General features: G+C 38.5%; 1 protein-coding gene across 1 annotated transcript; it reads right to left on the bottom strand.

The window, feature by feature from the left end:
- Positions 1–6,892: 6,892 nt before the first annotated feature.
- On the bottom strand, positions 6,893–19,357 carry LOC126759338 (uncharacterized). Its single transcript, XM_050474072.1, has 3 exons — positions 19,327–19,357; positions 14,886–15,212; positions 6,893–8,138 (listed from the first exon to the last, which is right to left on the bottom strand). Exons 1-3 carry the CDS (start codon positions 19,355–19,357, stop codon positions 7,330–7,332), a joined length of 1,167 nt encoding a protein of 388 aa, XP_050330029.1. The 3' UTR covers positions 6,893–7,329.
- Positions 19,358–20,199: the final 842 nt, after the last annotated feature.

Here is a 20,199-nt window from a genome sequence, read left to right as displayed (position 1 = left end):
TGTTTCATAGTCTGTATGACAGGTGACACCGTCTTCAAAAGAACTGGGTTATCATGTCGAAATATCGATCAAGCAGTGGCTGATCAGCCACATTTTCAAAAAAGTATGCTTCCAACACAAAATCTTCACCAAACAGTGACAAACAAAACAAAGTTTGATTATTTCAATTAGGCGATTAAATATAGCGATTTATTATTTGGAATTTTTTCGATAAAAATAAAAAAAAAGTTTCTGAGAATAATAAGTATGTCGCGGGAATTTTTAAAGTTTGGAAAGTGAACTTTCTGAATATGTGATGGTGAAATTTTAGTTTGAATGAAAAAACGAAAATGCCTACGTTAAATGTATGGGAACCTAAAATAAAATAGCGACCCCTTAAAGTTAAGCTACAGCGCCTGGCTTGAGGGAGGATTTTTTGTTTGTCAAGCACTAACATTTGAGGGGGTAAGAGTTGAAAAAAAAATTTAAAATTTTGTTTGAAGCACCCTAAAGGACATACATATTTAATTGTTCTGTGTGGAAGGTTCCGACAAATGAGCAGTTTCTTTGGGAGAAAAGTACGTGTGCAAAATTTCCGAGGTATATCTCAAAAACTAGTACGCGTGTATACAGACAGACGGATAGACATACCGACATGGCTAAATCGACTCAGCAAACAACAAAACAAAAAAGAAAATCGGTTTATTAGAACTTGTGAATTTTTAGCAAAGTTTTTGTTGCAAGATGTTTCAAATTCATTATCATTTTATTCCGTTCCACTTTATTATTATAAACACTCTAGAAGACTCGGCCGCTTTGGTGGCCAAGATAAACACTAAATTCTTATTTTTTATAATTTTTACACTGTGACATCCGGGCCAAAAGTAGCCGGAATTGAAAAATATTGAAATTCTTATGTCTACGGTCGTCCAGAACTAGGCATGTCTTAAACGATTTCTCGACCGTCTTTGAAGATTTTGTATCACTCATAGGCATGTGTTTTTAATAAAACTGAATCACCGTAAGCCTTTTCCGCACACGAAATATTCGACAGATCATGCAAATACAAAATTTGAGGCATCCCCTTTGTTCGATATTTTTCTCCATTGTAAGAATCGCTACGCACTACTGAGGTGTGGCCACTTAAGCAGCTGCTCTAAACAAACCGGCTGACAGATCGCACTCATATTTGGCATAGTAATTAAGGACAGGACTATCAACTTAGCAAAATACATTTGTTTGAAGTAACATTTACCGGGGGAGTTTAATTACAAATTAGATTATTTTAGGTAAGGGCTTAGTTAGTCAGCAATATTTGATAGAGGAATATCTTGCATGATCTGTCGAATATCTCCTGACCTTTTCATGACAACATAAATATTTAAAAGTCCTGTCCAGAGCCTCCAGCGATCTCTTGTGGATAGTCTCAAATTATCATTTTGCATATCTGCAGAAATTTCGCAACATTTTTGGCGAAGTTGCAAATTGGTGTTTCGTTGATTTGCATATTTAGCAGTAATTTCAAGGCAGCTATTTCAGATGATACCAACACAGGGCTACCTCTTTGCCAAAAAAATAGTAGAAAATAGGAATATTTTTCCAGAACCTCCGAGAGATGAAGCAAGTAAATCCTTCCAGATCCACTGTTCACAGCTTGTATTAAACTATCGTACACAATCCTCTGTTGTTCATTCAATTGTGGAACAGTTATGCGTACTGTTTCAGTATCGTACTGTTGTTCTCTTTGTAACTCATGCTTAAATGTTGGGTGCTGTCAAGCCCAAATACGAAAATCATTTATTTGCTCTAAATAAACGCATATCTTCTATAATGATCAAAGTCCCATTGTAAATTTCCGCGAATTTCTGGAATTTTGAAAACTCGAAAAAGCACACAAAGTAACACAGACATGTCATCCCTATGTTTCAGCTACCGGCTTCAAGGGGAAACTGTCGTTATTACATTTGCAATGTCCGAATTTGCTACGGCAATGAAGATAAAACGGAATCCTGGCGTATACTAAGTCCATGCGAATCGTTCTTGAGCAACTCTGGTAGTTCAGGGAGAATTCGGACACAGATATTAATGATTATTAATGGTTACAGAATAAGAAAAACGAAAGTTTATACAGTTGACGTTCGATAGATCACTGAAATATAAACATAAGCCAACCAAGCAGCCAAAACAATTTTTTAACATTCCAATTCTATTCATTATATGCAGTTTGTGTTATATTGAAGCGTGTCCTCTTGCGAAAAAAATTATAATCCATAATGTTAAAGAATCAATTACAATCATCAAAATAGTTCAATACAATGATAAAAATGATAACCTTCAAAATCTTATTTTTCTATTTATGTTGTCCACTCAAATAAAATCTTATTTCATATTAATATCGTCCTCGCAGTTTTTCCATAGTTTCTTACTTTTTAAACCTGGACTACAATAAGCATTTTAAATTCTCGACTTTTAGCGAGACTAACGAATAGCAATTCACTTTTATAATATATAATCATCATTCCTCAAAGGATGCTTCTATCGCAATAGGACTCATTGGGAAGAAATGTTACAACATATAGCGCCTAAAACTATGCTGAAAAAAATAACAAAAGTTGGTTATGTATAACATTTGCGCATTGCCTACTAACTTTTACAATTTTACAAAATAAGTATTTCGTTACGTTTTTATTAAAGCTTCGTAATTGCTGCTGATATTTTTCCCTTCTCAAGAAACTTATTACTTAGGTACGTTACAAAATATGTATAGTATGATAAGTAGTCGGGAAATATTTGTCATCATCGTTAAACGATTTGGAGTGCAGTCCATGTAGTTGATGATTTGCGAATGGTTTTGAAATAATTTAACACTTCCAGCCGTTGCTCAGAATCGATAAAACGCTTAAAAACATGTTTTTTCGTGAAAACCATGAATACAAAATAAATTATGCCACACAACTTTTGCTTAAGAATTTGAAAATGTAACATAGTCGACATAAATTTTGTCAAAAAAGTTTGTAATATTGTCAAGTTTGTTTATTTTCCTTCTTTTAAAAGCTGTTTATAACCAAAATTGTTTGTATTAACAGTGATTTTAATTGCATTGTTTGATTTTTGTGCCTGCCCATGCAGTCGCAGTTCCTCTCATGTTGCGTTAAATATATCTCCCTTCTGTAAATTCAAGTCAATCGTTAAAAAGTCTTAATTTTTACTTTTTGGAGGCAAAAAGATCTGAGTATAAACACAACAGATAGAACAAGTAATGTAGGGCTAAGTTTGGGACCAACCGAACATTTTCCACACTTGCAACTTGCAAGAATCAATGCCGGGGAATTAAGGTGTAAAATGTCAACCAGAGGATCGGAATCCAAGCAATTTTATATAAGCATATACAATACTAGATGGAGAGGTTTTTTTCGACTTTGGCTCACTTTTGCCACGATCATCGGCTCCGGGTTGTAAGCATAGATCTAAGACTTATCGCCACTGTTTTTCGAAAAAATATGAGAGATTTTGGAAACAATCGTCTTTCAACTTTCCTTAGACCCGAATAATCTTTCAAAATGGTTTTCACTGATCCTTCCGATATTCGAACGATCCCGGAAAGATTGCACCAATTGCTTTATTTTATTGACATGTTGATCATCAGTTGATGTTGATGGTCGTCCTGAACGTGGTTCGTCGTCAACGTGTTCTCGGCCTTCTTTGAATAATTTATACCATTCAAAAACATTTGTACGCGACAACGAATTATCGCCGAAGGCTTTTTCCAACATTCTGAATTTTTCGGTATCAGGAATTTGATACCGCACACAAAATATAATGGAACTTGTTTATTGAATAATTTCACTCATCGTAAAAATCGCTGAATGCACTTTATGCTCTTCAAAAAGACATGTGTCTCCTCCCGAAGGACAGCATTACCAAAACAGTTAACTTTACGATGAAGTTTAAGGTTACTCTCGGCAGCAAGGATGAGTGGAACGACTCCGCTCTCGAGCTGATGCTGAGGAATAGTACGTTGAGGTGGTACACCGACGGCTCGAAAACGTCGGAGGGAATCGGTGCAGGGATCGCGGGTCCACGCACCAAGCTCTCCATACCTATGGGAAGTTTTCCGAGCATTTTCGAGACAGAAGTCTTTGCCATAAGTCGCTACATAGAGATAAACCTCCATCGCGATAGTCAAGCGGCACTTAGAGCAATCTCCTCCTACGAGATCAAATCGCTACTAGTGCAGGAGTGTAGAGAACGGCTGAACAGCCTAGCGGAACGGAACCAGGTGCACCTAATCTGGGTGCCTAGTCACAGTGGTATAGCCGGTAACGAACTGGCTGATGAGCTCGCCAGCTCCACACCCTCTATCAATATGGTAGAACCCGGACCCTTCACTGGGGTGGGTCCCCATACCTTAAAGGAGTTGCTCCGCAAGGAAGAAGGAGTGGGCAGAGAAAAGCATTGGCAACGAGTGTATGGTATGCGACAAGCCAAGTTGCTAATTTGGAGTACAACCAGAGCAGGTTTAAAATTGTAATTAACCTCCCTAGTTATAAACTCAGGCTACTGGTCGCATTTTACACCGGCCACAGCAAGCTGAATAGGAGCCTGAAAGACCGGAACACCAGCTAATCGACTGCACAGCAGTCTGTAGACGCAGCTTTAAGGCCGTTGGATCCATGTTTCCGGATAAGGATCGCATTGCCTCAGTAGCACCCGGCAGAATATTGAACTTTATCAATATGCTGGGGCTAAGTGAGTCCTTGTGATTTAGGAGAGGACACAATAGACCTAAGGTCGCGGTGCATTCCTCATTTATCAATCTAATCTAATATGGCAGTTGGGGTAGTATCGACCAAATATTATCTAGTTTTGCCCATACCACACACCACATACTATTAATATGCCACATTCTAAAAAAAACGTTCTCTGGTTTTCATGAAGTACCTCACCAATCATATGGAGTAAAGTCAGCCGGGTATTCTAGAATCCTGATATCAGTTATATGGGGGCTAGGTCAAGTTTTCGCCCAATTTTATCTATTTTGGGTACAAAGCTACACAGTTATGAATAAAACACACTCCTTATTCACTCACATAAGGGGGCTCAGGAAAGTATTAACCCGATTCAAACCATTTTTGATAGACAGATATACTATTATGAGGAAAAGATACTCTCAGAATTTCATATCCCATTGGTATATCCCATACTTTGACCGATATTAGTCAGTTATAGATATTGGGGTCCACATATTCGCTACCTAGGATTTTAAACAGACTTGACAGGTTGAATTTCAACAATTTTTGGTCATAAGATGGCATACTTTAAAGACATTTTTGGTGCAAAGTTATATCCCGTTATATTAATTGCTGCTTGATTTGTACTATACTGGAAAGTAGGAGAATCAAAGCAATTTAAAATTGTTCTTTATGGTAAGTAAGCGTGGTTGTAGTCGAATTTCGCTCATTTTCGCACTGTGATATAGAAATATGAGAAAAATGCCACGGACTAAATTTAGTCGAAATCAGTCGGGCGGGTCCCGATATATGGGATCTAACCTAAAAGTAGGCCGTGCCACGCGCTTGGGTCCAATTTTTATCCTGGCTTCTATGAGGCCCTCTCACACTATCTCGGGTGTAAAATTGTATGTCTCTGACATACAAGTATTTAGTCATTGATTTATCGCTCTTTTAGTCGATTTTACTGCATCATTATATAGAGAGTGGAGGGGTTATCTTCCGATTTCATCAATTTTTACAGTGTCGATAGGGGTGCTGAAGCGATTTATTGTCAGCGAACTTGGTAATTGTAGCTTAAGTGGTTTAGGGGATATGTACATTAGTGTCAAATTGATGGCCACACCATTTTTTTAACTTTTAGCCCGCTTGCTTCTGCGATCTGCTATGCCCAAGTACAGTTCTATATCTTGATTTGGGGCTTATGAAACTTTACACGTTTTCGATTAATGGCGTTTTGTGGGCGTGACAGTGGTCAGTTTAGATTATCTACGAACTCTATTTTTTTGCCAAGAAAAGCGTATACCAAGTTTCATCAAGATATCTCGATTTTTACTTACCGATATTTAACTAAATATTATATTTTTATGTTTTAGTTAATTTTTTTCATAAAAATACCTTATTCATATCACTTACAAGAGTTTTGTCCATATTTTTGCTGAAACCTGCCCATTGCACAATTCATGTGCATTTCGAGATTTAAGTGGACACAAAGTTAACCCGCTTTCAACTGATGAAACGATTGAAACTGAAGTTTGAAATCATTTACTGCTGAAATTGATTGTTGGTAGGCTCAGTTAAGCTGAGGTACAACATATTTTGATGGCTGTATAAAAAATTTTACCATTCTTTGTAGCTTCTTCCTCTTTCGTTTCTTAACACGAAAATTTCTTTGAAGAAATATATTTCGTCATTTTAATATTTTGGTTTAATTATTTCCTGAACAGGGTGCATTAAGTTTGCCACAAAGTTTGTAACGCCTAGAAGGAAACGTTGGAGACGCCCTTCCCAAAAAGTTACTCATTTTTCGGAGCTGATATACAATCTGAACGATCAAAATTAATTTCTTTTATGGGAAAACATTGTCATATCGACAAGGTATCTTCAAGAAATTCGGCATATATTGTTATCCAAGCAACAAAACGATCTTCGAAGAAATTGTTCAGATTGTCATATAAACTGACCGCTCAAAACCATTTTTTAAAACAAGTTGAACCTGTGAAGTACTATATAATGTATCATAGCTTCGGTACAGTCGGAGTTCTTCCTTTTCACACATTTTGTGTGACTGAACGCAATCGCTCTAGCGGAATCGAGTCTGAAAGCCCTAAATAAAAGGATCCGTTTTTCGATTTCGTTTCGATTTACCATACTACTTGATATAAAGTTTCAAAAACAAATAGTACAAAAAATAAAGCATTTATTTCAATTCCACTGGAAACAAAAAATATTTTTCTCTAATAAAAATCAACAGATATTCACAGTACACATATTTGGTGTGCATGCAGGTATAGTATAATGTATGTATTAGTGTCTAATTGTATGTATGTAGGTTGTGTGCGTTCAAGCGCTAGGTAAAAGTGTGTTCATGTGCGTAAGGTTTACTATAGTTGTAGTCCTCGATATTAGAAATAAAGCATTCACATCTCACTTCCAAATCGGGCCACACCGTTTTCTATCACTGCTGCATTCTTATTCCCTTTCACGTTCACGTTCACGTTCACTTTCCCTTTCCTGTTTCGCACCTCCAGCACTACTACGGCCAACATCCACTCTTCAACTTCATCACCATCGTATCTGCGGCTATACGTTACGCATCGCATGTGTGTGTGTGTACGCCTCAGTCGGCATTATCCAGAATGGCATCAATCAGCGCTACCACCTTCTGCCGGAAGCGGCGGTTCTGTTTCCCGGACATTTCCTTCAGAAATGGATGCAAGCTGTTGAGAAATGATTGATCAGCATCAGGTGAGGAGGGCATTAAACATTGGCGATGATGTTCATTTTTACTTTTAATCCACTCGGCAAATTCCGTCAGATCGACGGCGGATGCGCTACGCGGAGTTGGTTGCGTATCCGTTGCTGCAGCAAAAGCACTACTGTTCGCCGCATTACCGCTGCTATTGTTGACGCCACCGCCAATGGCACACGCATTCATGCTGTTGACGGCCGTCGCTGTACATCGTCCATGTTCCGGCGTTGTGGCACCATGCTCCGTTTTGATGGCGGTCGGTGCCGGCATGACGACTGGTACTGGTATGGCGCACGGCGCTGTCATTGGTGGCTGCACTGTTATGCGTTGTTGCTGCGTCGCGGTTGCTGTACCTTCGTGTAGCGAAACCACAACGTCCTCTTCGGCTATTGCTACTTCCGTGCCATTGGAATCTTTGGTGTCATCACTGCTGACTATGGGCAATGGTATGTGATTGATGCGCGTCATGGGTGGTTGCGGTGTTATTTTGCGCTGTGCAATTATGCTCGGTGTCGCATTGACATTCTTTAGGCGCGTCTTTGTGTAAGGTATTAAGAATTGCAGATATTTGGAGAGGTAATACTTGCGTTTGCCTCGACCAGTACTAGTGCGTGATAGTTTCAACGATCGCAAGAAACTGCTTCGGATCGTACGCCATCTTTCGCGGCAATTTCGCACTGCAAATGAGAGAAAGATTCAATGAATAATTATAGATTTATTCATGAAGTTAAAAAGTTCAAATTAAATATATAATAAAACAGGATTAAATAGCAAATAAGTTTCGAATGCGATTTTTGTTCAAAAATACGCGAAAAAATGTATGAACATCTCTTGGTGTGCTTAACTCATTTAAAGCAAATAAAACTAGTAATAAGCTCTTCAGTGATAAATCTTAAATAAACCCAGAGTAGAAAGTCTCAACTCCTTCGTTTTCTTTTATAGTAACCGTCTGTCATTTTGGCTCAAAATAAGACTTTCAGAAAAATTTTAAAATTTTGAATGACTTTGGAAATGGAAGTTCAGCTATGTTCCACTTCCAAATAAGTACTTGCGCAAGTTACAGCACGTCGGAAATTGTATGCATAAGTTCATATTAAAGCATATTTACCCCCAGAATTTGAATTTGATTTGTCAAACAAGGACAAATTCATGAATTGGGTTACGATTTGCTGATTTTGACCTTCGGCACTCATAAGAAATCCTAGTCAGTGTGCTGATTCACTGATTTTTGTGAAAAATGCATTGATGATCCAAGCTGTGAAGGAGTAGTATCCTGTTTTGTCCAGCTAGGGAATTCAATGATTTGACCTTCGGCACTGATTCACTGATTTTCGTGAAAAATGCATTGATTCCCTGGTTTCCTCCTAAATCGGCGATGTTTTTTAATTATTATTATTTTTTTTTTTTGAGTGAGTGCGTGGAAAAAAGTGAGCATCACAGCATTTGCGTTCCAAAACCCGACCGAGTTCAACTCGCGCAGGTTTTTTTCGTTATATTCCCCCTTTGCGAGTTGAACATGGCTGAGTTTTGGATCGCACACCATATTATATCGCCGTCACTCATGGACAGAGGCTAGGGTAGTTTTCTTACCGAAAACAGATAGAAACAACCCAACCTATTTAAAGAGTTCATTCACTTAAGCTTAACTTCCTTCCTGCCTAAAACGATAGAGAAAGTCTTGGACGTGCACATTAAGACCGCAGTGACTGTCCAAAGCGTAATACACATACACGAAAGGCAGATCGTAGAGACTGCATTCCATGCAATGGTATTTAATAAGGGTTTTGAATATAAGGAATACGCTCTTGTAACGCTTTCGACTGAATAGCATCCAGTCAATAGGTGTTGATCCTGCTATACAAAGTCGGATACTCGTATTTGATCTCTAGAAGGATTGGACCAGAATATAACGACGCTAGAATGACTAAGGAAGCCTGTAGAGGCACTCTGCAAGGTGGAGTGCTATCTCCGCTTCTATGGACATTAGTGGTGGATAAACTGCTAAGGAACTTCGACGGCAAAGCCCCTAAGATAGTGGCATATGCGAACGACATTGCAATCTTAATAACGAGTAGGTGTTTACAGTCCATTAGCAGTATTATGACCAACATACTCAATATAGTCCAGAATTGGGTACCGCAAGCCGGTCTGGTGTTGAACCTGGAGAAAACGGATCTGATTGTGTTCACAAGAAAACACAAAATTCAACCATGGAAGTTCCCTTCGATATATGGGACACAACTCTCTCAAGGACCACACCTACTTTTGGGTAGTCTTGAAAAGCAAACTGTTGTGGAAGCACAATGAGGAAGGAAGAGTGAGAAAGGCTAGCAATGCCTTATATTGTACGTGTAGGCAGATGCTCGACACAAACTAAAAGCCTGCTAAGCTAATACGGCTGTGTTAACTAACGTTGAGCAACACCAAAAGCTCCGTCAGGATCGGGAAGGACCTCTCCGAGCCGTTCGATATCAAACGAGATTTCAGACAAGGCGACTCCCTATCGTGCGACTTCTTCAATCTACTGCTGGAGAAAATAATTCGAGCTGCAGAACTTAATCGAGCAGGTACAATCTTTTATAAGAGGCGAGCTGGCGTATGCCGATGATATTGATATCATCAGTCTCAACACCCGCGCCGTTAGTTCTGTTTTCTCCAGACTGGACAAGGAAGCAAGGCAAATGGGTCTGGTAGTGAACGAGGGCAAGACGAAAAATCTCCTGTCATCAAACAAACAGTCGTCGCTCTCGCGACTTGGCTCTCACGTCACTGTTGACAGTCATAACTTTGAAGTTGTAGATAGTTTCGTATACTTGGGAACCAGCATAAACACCACCAACAATATCAGCCTAGAAATCCAACGCAGGATAGCTCTTGCCAACAGATGCTACTTCGTACTGAGTAGGCAATTGAAAAGTAAAGTTCTCTCTCGCCGAACAAAAGTCAAACTCTATAAGTCGCTCATAATTCCCGTCCGGCTATATGGTGCAGAGGCTTGGACGATAACATCAACTGATGAGTCGACGTTCAGAGTTTTCGACAGAAAAGTTCTGCGAAAGATTTATAGTCCTTTGCGCATTGGCCACAGCGAATATCGCATTCGATGGAACGATGAGCTGTACGAGATATACGACAACATTGACATAGTTCAGCGAATTAAAAGACAGCGGCTAGGCTAGCTAGGTCATGTTGTCCGGATGGACGAAAACACTCCAGCTCTGAAAGTATTCGACGCAGTACCCGCCGGGGGAAGCAGAGGAAGAGGAACCAATTGGAGAAGGACCTGGCTTCGCTTGGAATACCCAATTGGCGCCACGTAGCGAAAAGAAGGAATGACTGGCGCGCTGTTGTTAACTCGGCTATAATCGCGTAAGCGGTGTCTACGCCAGTAAAGAAGAAGAAGAAGAATTTGCATATCCATACATGCTTATAATATGAGTTATACTGATTTTGCTACTGAACCAGGCAGTTTTTTTAGGACAAACCCGTCAGATATATTTATTTAATCTCACAACAAAAATGGCATTGACATTTTCATTGTCAAGACATTACGGATACTTTGCTAGATTAAAGGCGAAGGATGCAAATGCATTCATAACAAACCAAACGCGATATTTAGCATAAAAATATAGCGGAATAATTGGAGTATTGATATAAAGATCTATTATAATTTGAGATATACAGAAATATTTTCGAACCATTGCACAGAGCAATGAAATATTTAAACGGGAACGATGGAGTATATAGTCACATACTATTGCCCTTACTACCAACAACTTATATTAAGCTTAAGTTAATCTCTCTGACCAAACTCATTCTTGTCATTGCATTTTAGTTAAAGTTCTTTAATTACAATAACAACGAATTCTCTCACTATTAGTTATTACTTTGTATTATAGATTTAAATTATTACAACAACAAACCAGGAGATTGTTCCATACTCTCACTTTGGATTCTAATTGTAAGTTTTGCTCATTGTAAACCTTTATTCGAACTGTTTCTTCATTAATAAAGTTACCTTCGAGAACAAAACATTGTTTTCCTTTATTATATGCATACAATTTCAAACTAATCGTTCCTAAAAAATAATAAAAATATAAAATAGAACTGCAACCAAATACACAGTACAATAAATTAAAAATGGTTCAGTAATCATTTGATGAATAATGTACCACGTGATCCCACAACTGAATCCATAAGACTGATCCCATAACCTTGCCAGCCGAGTTTTTTGTCTTACCACGCTTGAGAACCGTTTCATAATATGCAGTCCACTAGCCCAAATTCAACAGTATTTTCCCACCAAAAACCATTATTAACGCACGACATTCTTTTTGATTAATTTTTTTGTAAACTAACACAAGTTGGTTCACCAACAATGCTATATCTTCTTAACTAATAGTCATAATCTAAATAATGAAAACCATATACTTGGTATTAGTAGTACTAACTATGTATCACTCACAGTAAAACGTGGACGGGTCCTCTAGTATACACATAAAAAATGAAGCAACTGGAGATTTTTTAAAAAATCTGAAGTTGAATACAGTCTTTGTACCTACCTACAAAACGAAATGTTGCTATATGTATATGTAATTATAGCTGAGATTGGTATAAAACCGCTAAAGTTAAGGTTGAGGCATTTGCACTCAACATTTCAGCAAATTCAAATTTAACGCCTGAAGATAATAAAACAATAGATGTGTCTTCCAATTCATAAAAAATTCTTCAATATTTTATGTATGATATAAGTACGTTAAAGACAAATTAGCAGAATAGGCACATAGAATTTTGAAGGGTGCAGAATAATCACAAAGTACATATGTAGATCATACAATGTTTTGGCAATAGACAATAGCGATACAGATCGAAGGCTTAATATAAATCATGTGTTAGATTTACCTTTTAGAGATGGAAGGCGGGCGCAGCAATTAGCTAATTTTTATACCCTGAACAGGGTATATTAAGTTTGTCAGAAGGAAGCGTCGGAGACCCTATAAAGTATATAAGTATATAAATGATCAGTATGTTGAGCTGAGTCGATTTAGCCATGTCCGTCTGTCTGTATGTACATACGAACGAGTCCCTCAGTTTTTAAGATATCGTTTTGAAATTTTGCAAACGTCATTTTCTCTTCAAGAAGCTGCTCATTTGTCGGAACGGCCGATATCGGACCACTATAACATATAGCTGCCATATAAACTGAACGATCGGAATCAAGTTCTTGTATGGAAAACTTTCACATTTGACAATGTATCTTCACCAAATTCGGTACAGATTATTTTCTAAGGCAACAATGTAATCTCCGAAGAAATTGTTCAGATCGGTTAAGTATAGCATGTAGCTACCATACAAACTGAACGATCGGAATCAAGTTCTTGTATGGAAAACTTTCACATTTGACAATGTATCTTCACCAAATTTGGTATAGATTATTTTCTAAGGCAACAATGTAACCTCCGAAGAAATTGGTCAGATCGGTTAACTATAGCATATAGCTACCATACAAACTGAACGATCGGAATCAAGTTATTGTATGGACAAATTTTGCATTTGACAAGATATATTTACGAAATTTAGTATAAATTATTTTCTAAGGCACCAATGTAATCTGTGAAGGGTATATTAGATTCGGTGCAGCCGAAGTTAACGTTTTTTCTTGTTTTGTTTATCTATAATACCAACTGGTGGAGGAGGAACGTATGGTAATTAAACTCGTTGCCAGAGTTTCACTAAGATTCATAATTTTTTTCTCAAGCAATCGCTTTCATGGACAGACGGTCAACCATCCATTTTGTCTTCCTATCATATTCTGCGCAACATGCTGCCAGCGTAAAAAGCGTTAAGGGCGAAAAGCGGTTGCTTAAGTGTTGCACCGAACTGAGGAGCTTTTCTACCCTGCCTTTTGTTGCTATATATAAGTATAGAGCTGTATATTATAGCTCTATAATTTCACAGCTGATGAAAATCCCGATCGTTGGAACTTTTGCGCTGAGGTCAGATATAAAACATGTGATAAAAAGCCAAGGAAGTGTAAAAGTTTATTATCGCCGCAGTGATTCAAAGAATTCTAATGTATATGTTTGTATTTCTACTATTCTTCTATTTCTCTTGTTGGGCTGCTTTTACTACCAGATTCTGCTCAATTTGTTTGAAAGAAAGCAGTAAATTACAAAATTTTAAAAATTTCCCATATATGAGCGTATTGAATGCTGCTGTTCTACTGAATATCGGTAAACGCGTTTTGCGCAATGCAAATAAACTCATAGAGGTTCTTGTAACCGCGACAAAAAATAGCAATAAATTAAAAACAAATTAAATGCTCGTGCACAAACGCTAATCGCAAACAGCGCAATATGAGCCCCAAGTATAGGGAAAAGTCTGAGAACAACTGCAAACAGAGAGCGCCAGAGAGTCACAATTTGAGTACAGATTAAGGAAATTCATATGAGGCAATAGACGATTGTACGAGTGCGGTAGTGGGCACGTACGTACATACACACATACCATATTACATGACAAAAGCTCCGAGCACAGAGAATGCAATACACGAAAGAGGCAAGCAAAGCTTTTGCAGCAATTGCAGCTGGCGTGCCAACATTGTCGCACCTTGCTTCGCATCTCGTCTAGCCATAGCGCGCACCATGGCGCACATGCAAATGCAGCAAAACACGGCAACAAGTAAACAAACCGATTGACTGGCGGCTGACGAAGCGACACGGTGTGACGCCCCAGTCGTAGGCACACGCAGACCGCCACACACACGCGCTTGCGAAAATGCAAAAAAAAAAACGACAAAAAAGTTCACAATAACAACTTTGTAAGAAGTTGGGGGCGCAGCTCTGGGCAACGTAACTGAGCGTATTGAGGGCGCTGCCATTGCCAACTGACCAACATGTATGTGTGTTTGTATTGCATACACAGGCGGGCGACAATCATCAAGTTGCGTACGTCAGTCGCCGTTGCGGTGCGCGCTGTGGTGGGGTGGGGAGTGCGCGACACGAATGACGAGCGTAGAAGTGCAGCGCAGTGTAGCGCATGCATCGCGAATGCGAAAGCGAAAACTTTGAAGAACGAACGGCACGCAATTCTACGCTGCGCTCTGCGACTGTTGTGAGCTCTAGCTACTAGCTCACTATTACTACATAGCAAATGCGAAAGCTCCGCCGCATGCACGTACAAATAGACAACAACAATAACAAATGAGTAAAAAATGCATTAACAACAATAGCAACAAAATGCAAACGCAAATTATTATAATAGCAATAGTGAATACGTGAGTGTACTTGTACGTACTCGTGTGTACAACAAAAATAATAGAAACCACAATGTTAGCACTAACAACAATTATGGTTATTAGCAATAAAGACGAAATGGGAGCAGCTGCGACGGCGCCAGCCAACAGGCAAACAATGCTTACATACCATTATCTTTTGTTTCATTGGCCACCTCCTGCCAGGCCTTTTGGGTTTCGTCCTTCTTGCTGTAGGCTGGCAGCGTTGAGTTCCAAAGGCACGGATGGTTTTCGACCAATTGCACAAAGCGCACATTCAGGACGGGATCATCCTTGCGCGCCATGCTGATAGCCGATGTCGCAACACTAGATGCGCGTCGCTGGCGTACAAACGGCGGACGACGACGACGTGTGCGTTGCCGACGCCTGATGTTGCTGATGATGATACCCGTCCGCCAAATGTGCACTGACCGCTCGCGCACCGTATTCGCGCGCCCTGTGTCGCACCTGTTATCGTCTTAACACCACAATATATGTAGTACACCAATAGTCACTCAGACGATGGCTGCCCTCGTTTGCATTTGGTGCGCAAAGTGTTGCGCGGTGCGGTGCGGCACAGATAATAATTGAATGCACGTGTGTTAGTGTGTATGTGTATATATATGTTTTTTGCAGTGTTTGTTTGTATTTGTATGCGACGCGAATTAAATAGTAAACGACGATGCAGCAAAATCAACTTGACTGAACGAGCGTTAAGCGAAAACTGAAAAAGCTGCATTGGCGACAGCGGCGCCCCAACAACGACGACTACTACTGCAATCTCAAATGGCAACAGCAAACGCAAATGCAACGACAACAGCGGCACCATTCAGTCAGCACGAAGAACGCGCCGTAAGCCAAAATAGTGGCACAGTGGGAACGTTTGCAGAAACATGTGAACGCTAATAATAATCCATTGTCGTTCATTTGGAGGCTAAAATGGGTCCTTGTATGCTCATATAATACATTTTCCAACCCAATAGAGAGAGTTATGGATTTTGTTAATTTTTTTGCGAACAAATTTTTGAAAGAACTTGCTTATAGCTCTCCTGCCGGATACATACCGCTTAAGGAATGAGTAGTCAGAACTTTCAAAACAACGAGGTTGATTTTGCATTTTAAGTATGTATAATATCTTAGAAATATTCTCTGAAAATAGTTAGTAAGGGTTCAAGGCGCTCTCGTTTCTGAGTTTAAAACTTACTTAAAATGTCTTTTTTTCAAAACTATGTTTTTTAATTATACAGCTTAGTTTTCGAAATCATGAAAAATAGTGCCAGAAAGAAGGATTAAAAATTAACTGTTGGTGTTTTTTCGTAAAATTATTTAAATTTGTCCCAAGAAATTATACCAAGCATATACTAAAGAATTAAAAAAACGAAATTGGATTACATTTAAAATTTTTTCGGGTTAGCGTAATTTGTTTTATACCATTTTGAAGAATAACTCGCATTGGGCCATTATCTATAATACTCTAGATCACTGGACGGCAAATCTACGATTTATATACATACACATATTTTATCATTTTTAATCGCAAAAATTTTGGAATATAAATTCAAAATCTAATCGCACATCGTAATTAAAAAATGAAAATTTAATTCTTAATCAGAAGTTAAATTTTTAATTCCGACTTTTGTTTAAAATTAAAAATCTAATTTTTCCAAGTTTTTTTAATTAAAAAATCGTCATCCGTTCCAGCTCTAAAGTAATCAATATTTCTTAAACGGTTTCCTGACAAAACATTGTCCGCATTGTGCACGGCATAGTTTGACATTCGCTGAACAAGTAAATGTTCCGTCCATTCTTCTTAGTATTTAAAAGTTATTTAACATCTAGCGGACCGACAATAATAGATCAATTCATATTAGCTTGAACATAACAACTAACGACTATATTTTTTTAAATACGAGATAAACAAACAAGAAAACAAGAAAAACGTTAACTTCTGTTGCATCGAAGGTATTCTACCATCCATAAATAAAAAAATTTCCATACAAGAACTTGATTTTGAGCGGCACAGCAGATATATGCTATAGTGATCTGATCTGTAAATCTATGGTCCATGCAAAATTTCGTGAAGACATACTACTGTGCCCAAAAAATAAGGTGACATTGTATTTATTTTGAAAATTCTTTATGCACTTATGCCAACGGATTTTCCAATCTTTGAAACACTGGTTGTAGTCACTTTCCGGGATGGCCTTCAGTTCCGTCTTCGCTGCGGCTTGAATCTCCTCTATCGTATAAAAACGGTGTCCCCGGAGCGGTCTTTTGAGCTTGGTGAACAGCCAGAAGTCGCACGGCGCCAGATCAGGTGAATACGGTGGTTGCGGAACGATATGGGTTGATTTTTTGGCGAAATGATCACGAATTACGAGGGCAGTATGGGATGGTGCATGATTGTGGTGTGAAAACCAAGAATTGTCTTTCCACAATTCCGCCCTTTTTAGCCGGATAGCGTTACGCAAACGACGCATAACGTTTAAATAATATTCCTTGCTGACTGTTTGACCGGTTGGAAGGAATTCATAATGCACAACACCACGATAATCGAAGAAAACAGTCAACATGACTTTGATTTTTGAGCGACTGTGGCGCTATTTTTTTGGTCTCGGCTCTCTTTTTGCACGATATTCGCTCGATTGATCGGTTGTTTCGGGGTCGTAAGCATAGATCAAAGTCTCATCGCCAGTTATAATGCGTTTCATGGCACCCTGGTAGTCGCAAAGCATCGTTTCACACACTTCAACGCGACGCCTTTTTTTCAAAAAATTCAATGTTTTCGGTACCAGTCGAGATTTGACGCGCTTGAGGCCCAAAACATCCTTCAAAATGGTATTGGCTGAGCCTTTCGATATGCCAACTTCATCAGCAAGGTCTCTAATTGTTAATCGACGGTTTTTCAACATCAAATCTTTGATTTGTTGAACGTGGCTTCGTCGGTTGAGGTTGATGGTCGCCCTGGACGCTCTTCGTCTTCGACACGTTCACGGCCGGCTTGGAACTCACTACACCACTTGTAAACATTTTTTTTAGACATAGCCTCATCACCAAAGGCTTTCTGCACCATCCTCAACGTATCCGCAGCAGAAAATTGATTCCGTAAACAAAATTTAATGCAAATTCTTTGCTCAACAAATTTCGACATCGCAAACCACGAAAAACTCACTGATATCGGCGGTACTGACAAATTATCAACTTCTTGGGGAAGAAAAGAACGAGCGCAAAATTCCAAATTGATACTTCAAAAACTGCGGGACTAGTTCGAGTATATACAGACGGACATGACTAAATCGACTCACTACGACTTTTCTTCTGAGTGTTACAAACTTCGTGATATAATTAAATCGTACACGAAACACACCGAAGCAAAGTTACGATTATTTCCCACTGCGGGTTAATAAGTAGAGTTTAATTCGAACACTAAAGAATCTTTTGGAGATTTCTATACTATAACGCCTAGAAAAAGTTATTTAATCGTTTTCTAACTTAAGAAATTAGCTATATCACACAATTGATAATCTGTATGGGTTGTAAACTTGCAGCTTTATGCAGGATTTATTAAAGGATTAATGTAAACAAAGGTCAGAGCAATGGAAACTTATAATAATATATTAGTAATAATAATAAACTGTAATAAGATATTTTTGTAGTGTTTTTCTATATTTCATAATATGTAACATATTTATATTTACCTTAGATTTATTACGCATCGCTCCACTGTGCAATGCCAAAGTCACTGTCGGCGTCCAACTGCAGTTAGAGGTATGTAGGCGTTTCTACGTGCAAGCAAACACTTGCGCTGCACAGCAAAAGTTGCGAGTATATTGTGTGCACCCCTTTGTTGCCACCGCCGTCGCAAAAGCTTGAGAGAATGCAAAATATGACGTCATCATGAAACAAATAACTGCGCGTTGCATTTACTGTAAGCCTTAACGTACGCAAAAGCACAATGGCTAAGGGAAAAAGTTCCTACTGCCGTAAGGGCAAAGCCGAGGGGTGATGACGGTCGAAATGTCTGAAAATGGCAGAAACTTCATCTCACAACGCCGTGGTGGTTTCAATTGCTGGCGAGAGCCAAAAGCCAAGCAAAGTAACCCACGTACATACATATGCTCAAGCAGTAATCGTGCTAATTGCTTTCGGTCGTCGTTAGGTGTAGTGACTGTAATGATCGCATTGGCCCATAGCAGCAGTAACTGCAGTTCTCTGCATGCAATGGACGTATAAAAAATTTACATCTGCGTCGCGTAAGCGTTAGAACTTTTGCAATGATATTGCATTTGCGGGTTTTTGCTTTATTGTTTGTTTTGCTCTTATTTTTAATATAGTTTTTGCTTTGCCTTGTAAATACCTTACGAGTTGCGCCGAATGCACTTCGGCACATCTACCTGCATACATGTACCTATGTATATATTTAATGTATGTATATGTGTGCTGTATCAGACGCATCGCTGGTGCGAGCTTTGGTGTCGTGTGACGAATGTGCATTGGAAATTATTATTGTTGTTATTGTTAGAATATACGTATTAGCTATTGTGTTACATTTTGTGTTGACTTTGTGATTCGTATTTTCTTTGTTCTTTTACCTTCTGCCTTTTGTGTTTTGTAGGAACTCATTTGAGCTTTCGCTGGTAAAAGTGCAAAAGTGGTGAAGAAGTTGAACTCGCCAATGTGTATATGTGTGCATACTGTCACTATGCACGTGTTTTCATTCACCGTTTGATGAAATGATAAAAAATACTAAAAAATCTACTGACATACATACATATTTACATTCGTCAAATACGGTAGCACTCAAAGTCCGCTTCAGTGTTAAAGTAAAACATTTATCTTAGAGCTTTGAGATACTTGTGCAATAGCTCTTGGTTTTTACATTTCTTATGAAAGCATAAAAAAATTTCGGATTCTGCATCAATAATAATTTTCTTCCGATTGAGCATAGGGAAAACGTGACTTATTGAATGTTTTTTCATTATAATATTCTCACAATTATCTTTACCATGCGTTGGACAGTAGTGAATCGAACAAACTATACCAGTAGTTCACACAAACTAGTAGCACTTGCGGTGAAACCCTACGCGAACATAACCTTTACCGCATACGTAGTTTGTTGCGCTTATATTTTGATGTTTGAAAATCAATTTATAAATGTTAAATTCTGAGAGTAATTTGTCATAAGAGTCGTTCACAATAGCAAAACTTGGTATCATTGAAGAAAGCGGTTATACGATTTTAATAAAATATCTGCACACTCTCTTATATCAATTCAACTCGCAATTTTTATTGCTTTTGCAATTTAAATTTATGTAATTTGTTTACATGAGAGCAACGCGTAAAGGTAGCGAGTAGAGAAATGGCGAAGAAAGCTACACTTTGTATCTTCTCTTTAGTAACTTATGTTATATACTAGCATATTTTTTATATTTTTATACTCTCGCAACAAAGTTGCTAAGGAGAGT

Source organism: Bactrocera neohumeralis, chromosome 5 (assembly GCF_024586455.1).
Source record: "Bactrocera neohumeralis isolate Rockhampton chromosome 5, APGP_CSIRO_Bneo_wtdbg2-racon-allhic-juicebox.fasta_v2, whole genome shotgun sequence".
In the NCBI taxonomy this organism is placed as follows: Eukaryota; Metazoa; Arthropoda; class Insecta; order Diptera; family Tephritidae; genus Bactrocera; species Bactrocera neohumeralis.
Note: the sequence above shows the minus strand (reverse complement) of the source record. Positions and strands in the feature narration are given on the sequence as shown.

Excerpts from the sequence above, each read along its gene's own strand:
- LOC126759338 (XM_050474072.1), bottom strand. The coding sequence starts at position 19,357 with ATGAGTTCCTACAAAACACAAAAGGCAGAAG. Across the intron at positions 15,213-19,326 it reads CAAAACACAAAAGGCAGAAG|ACGATAACAGGTGCGACACA; the intron begins GTAAAAGAACAA and ends TGTGGTGTTAAG. Across the intron at positions 8,139-14,885 it reads CAATGAAACAAAAGATAATG|TGCGAAATTGCCGCGAAAGA; the intron begins GTATGTAAGCAT and ends TCTCATTTGCAG.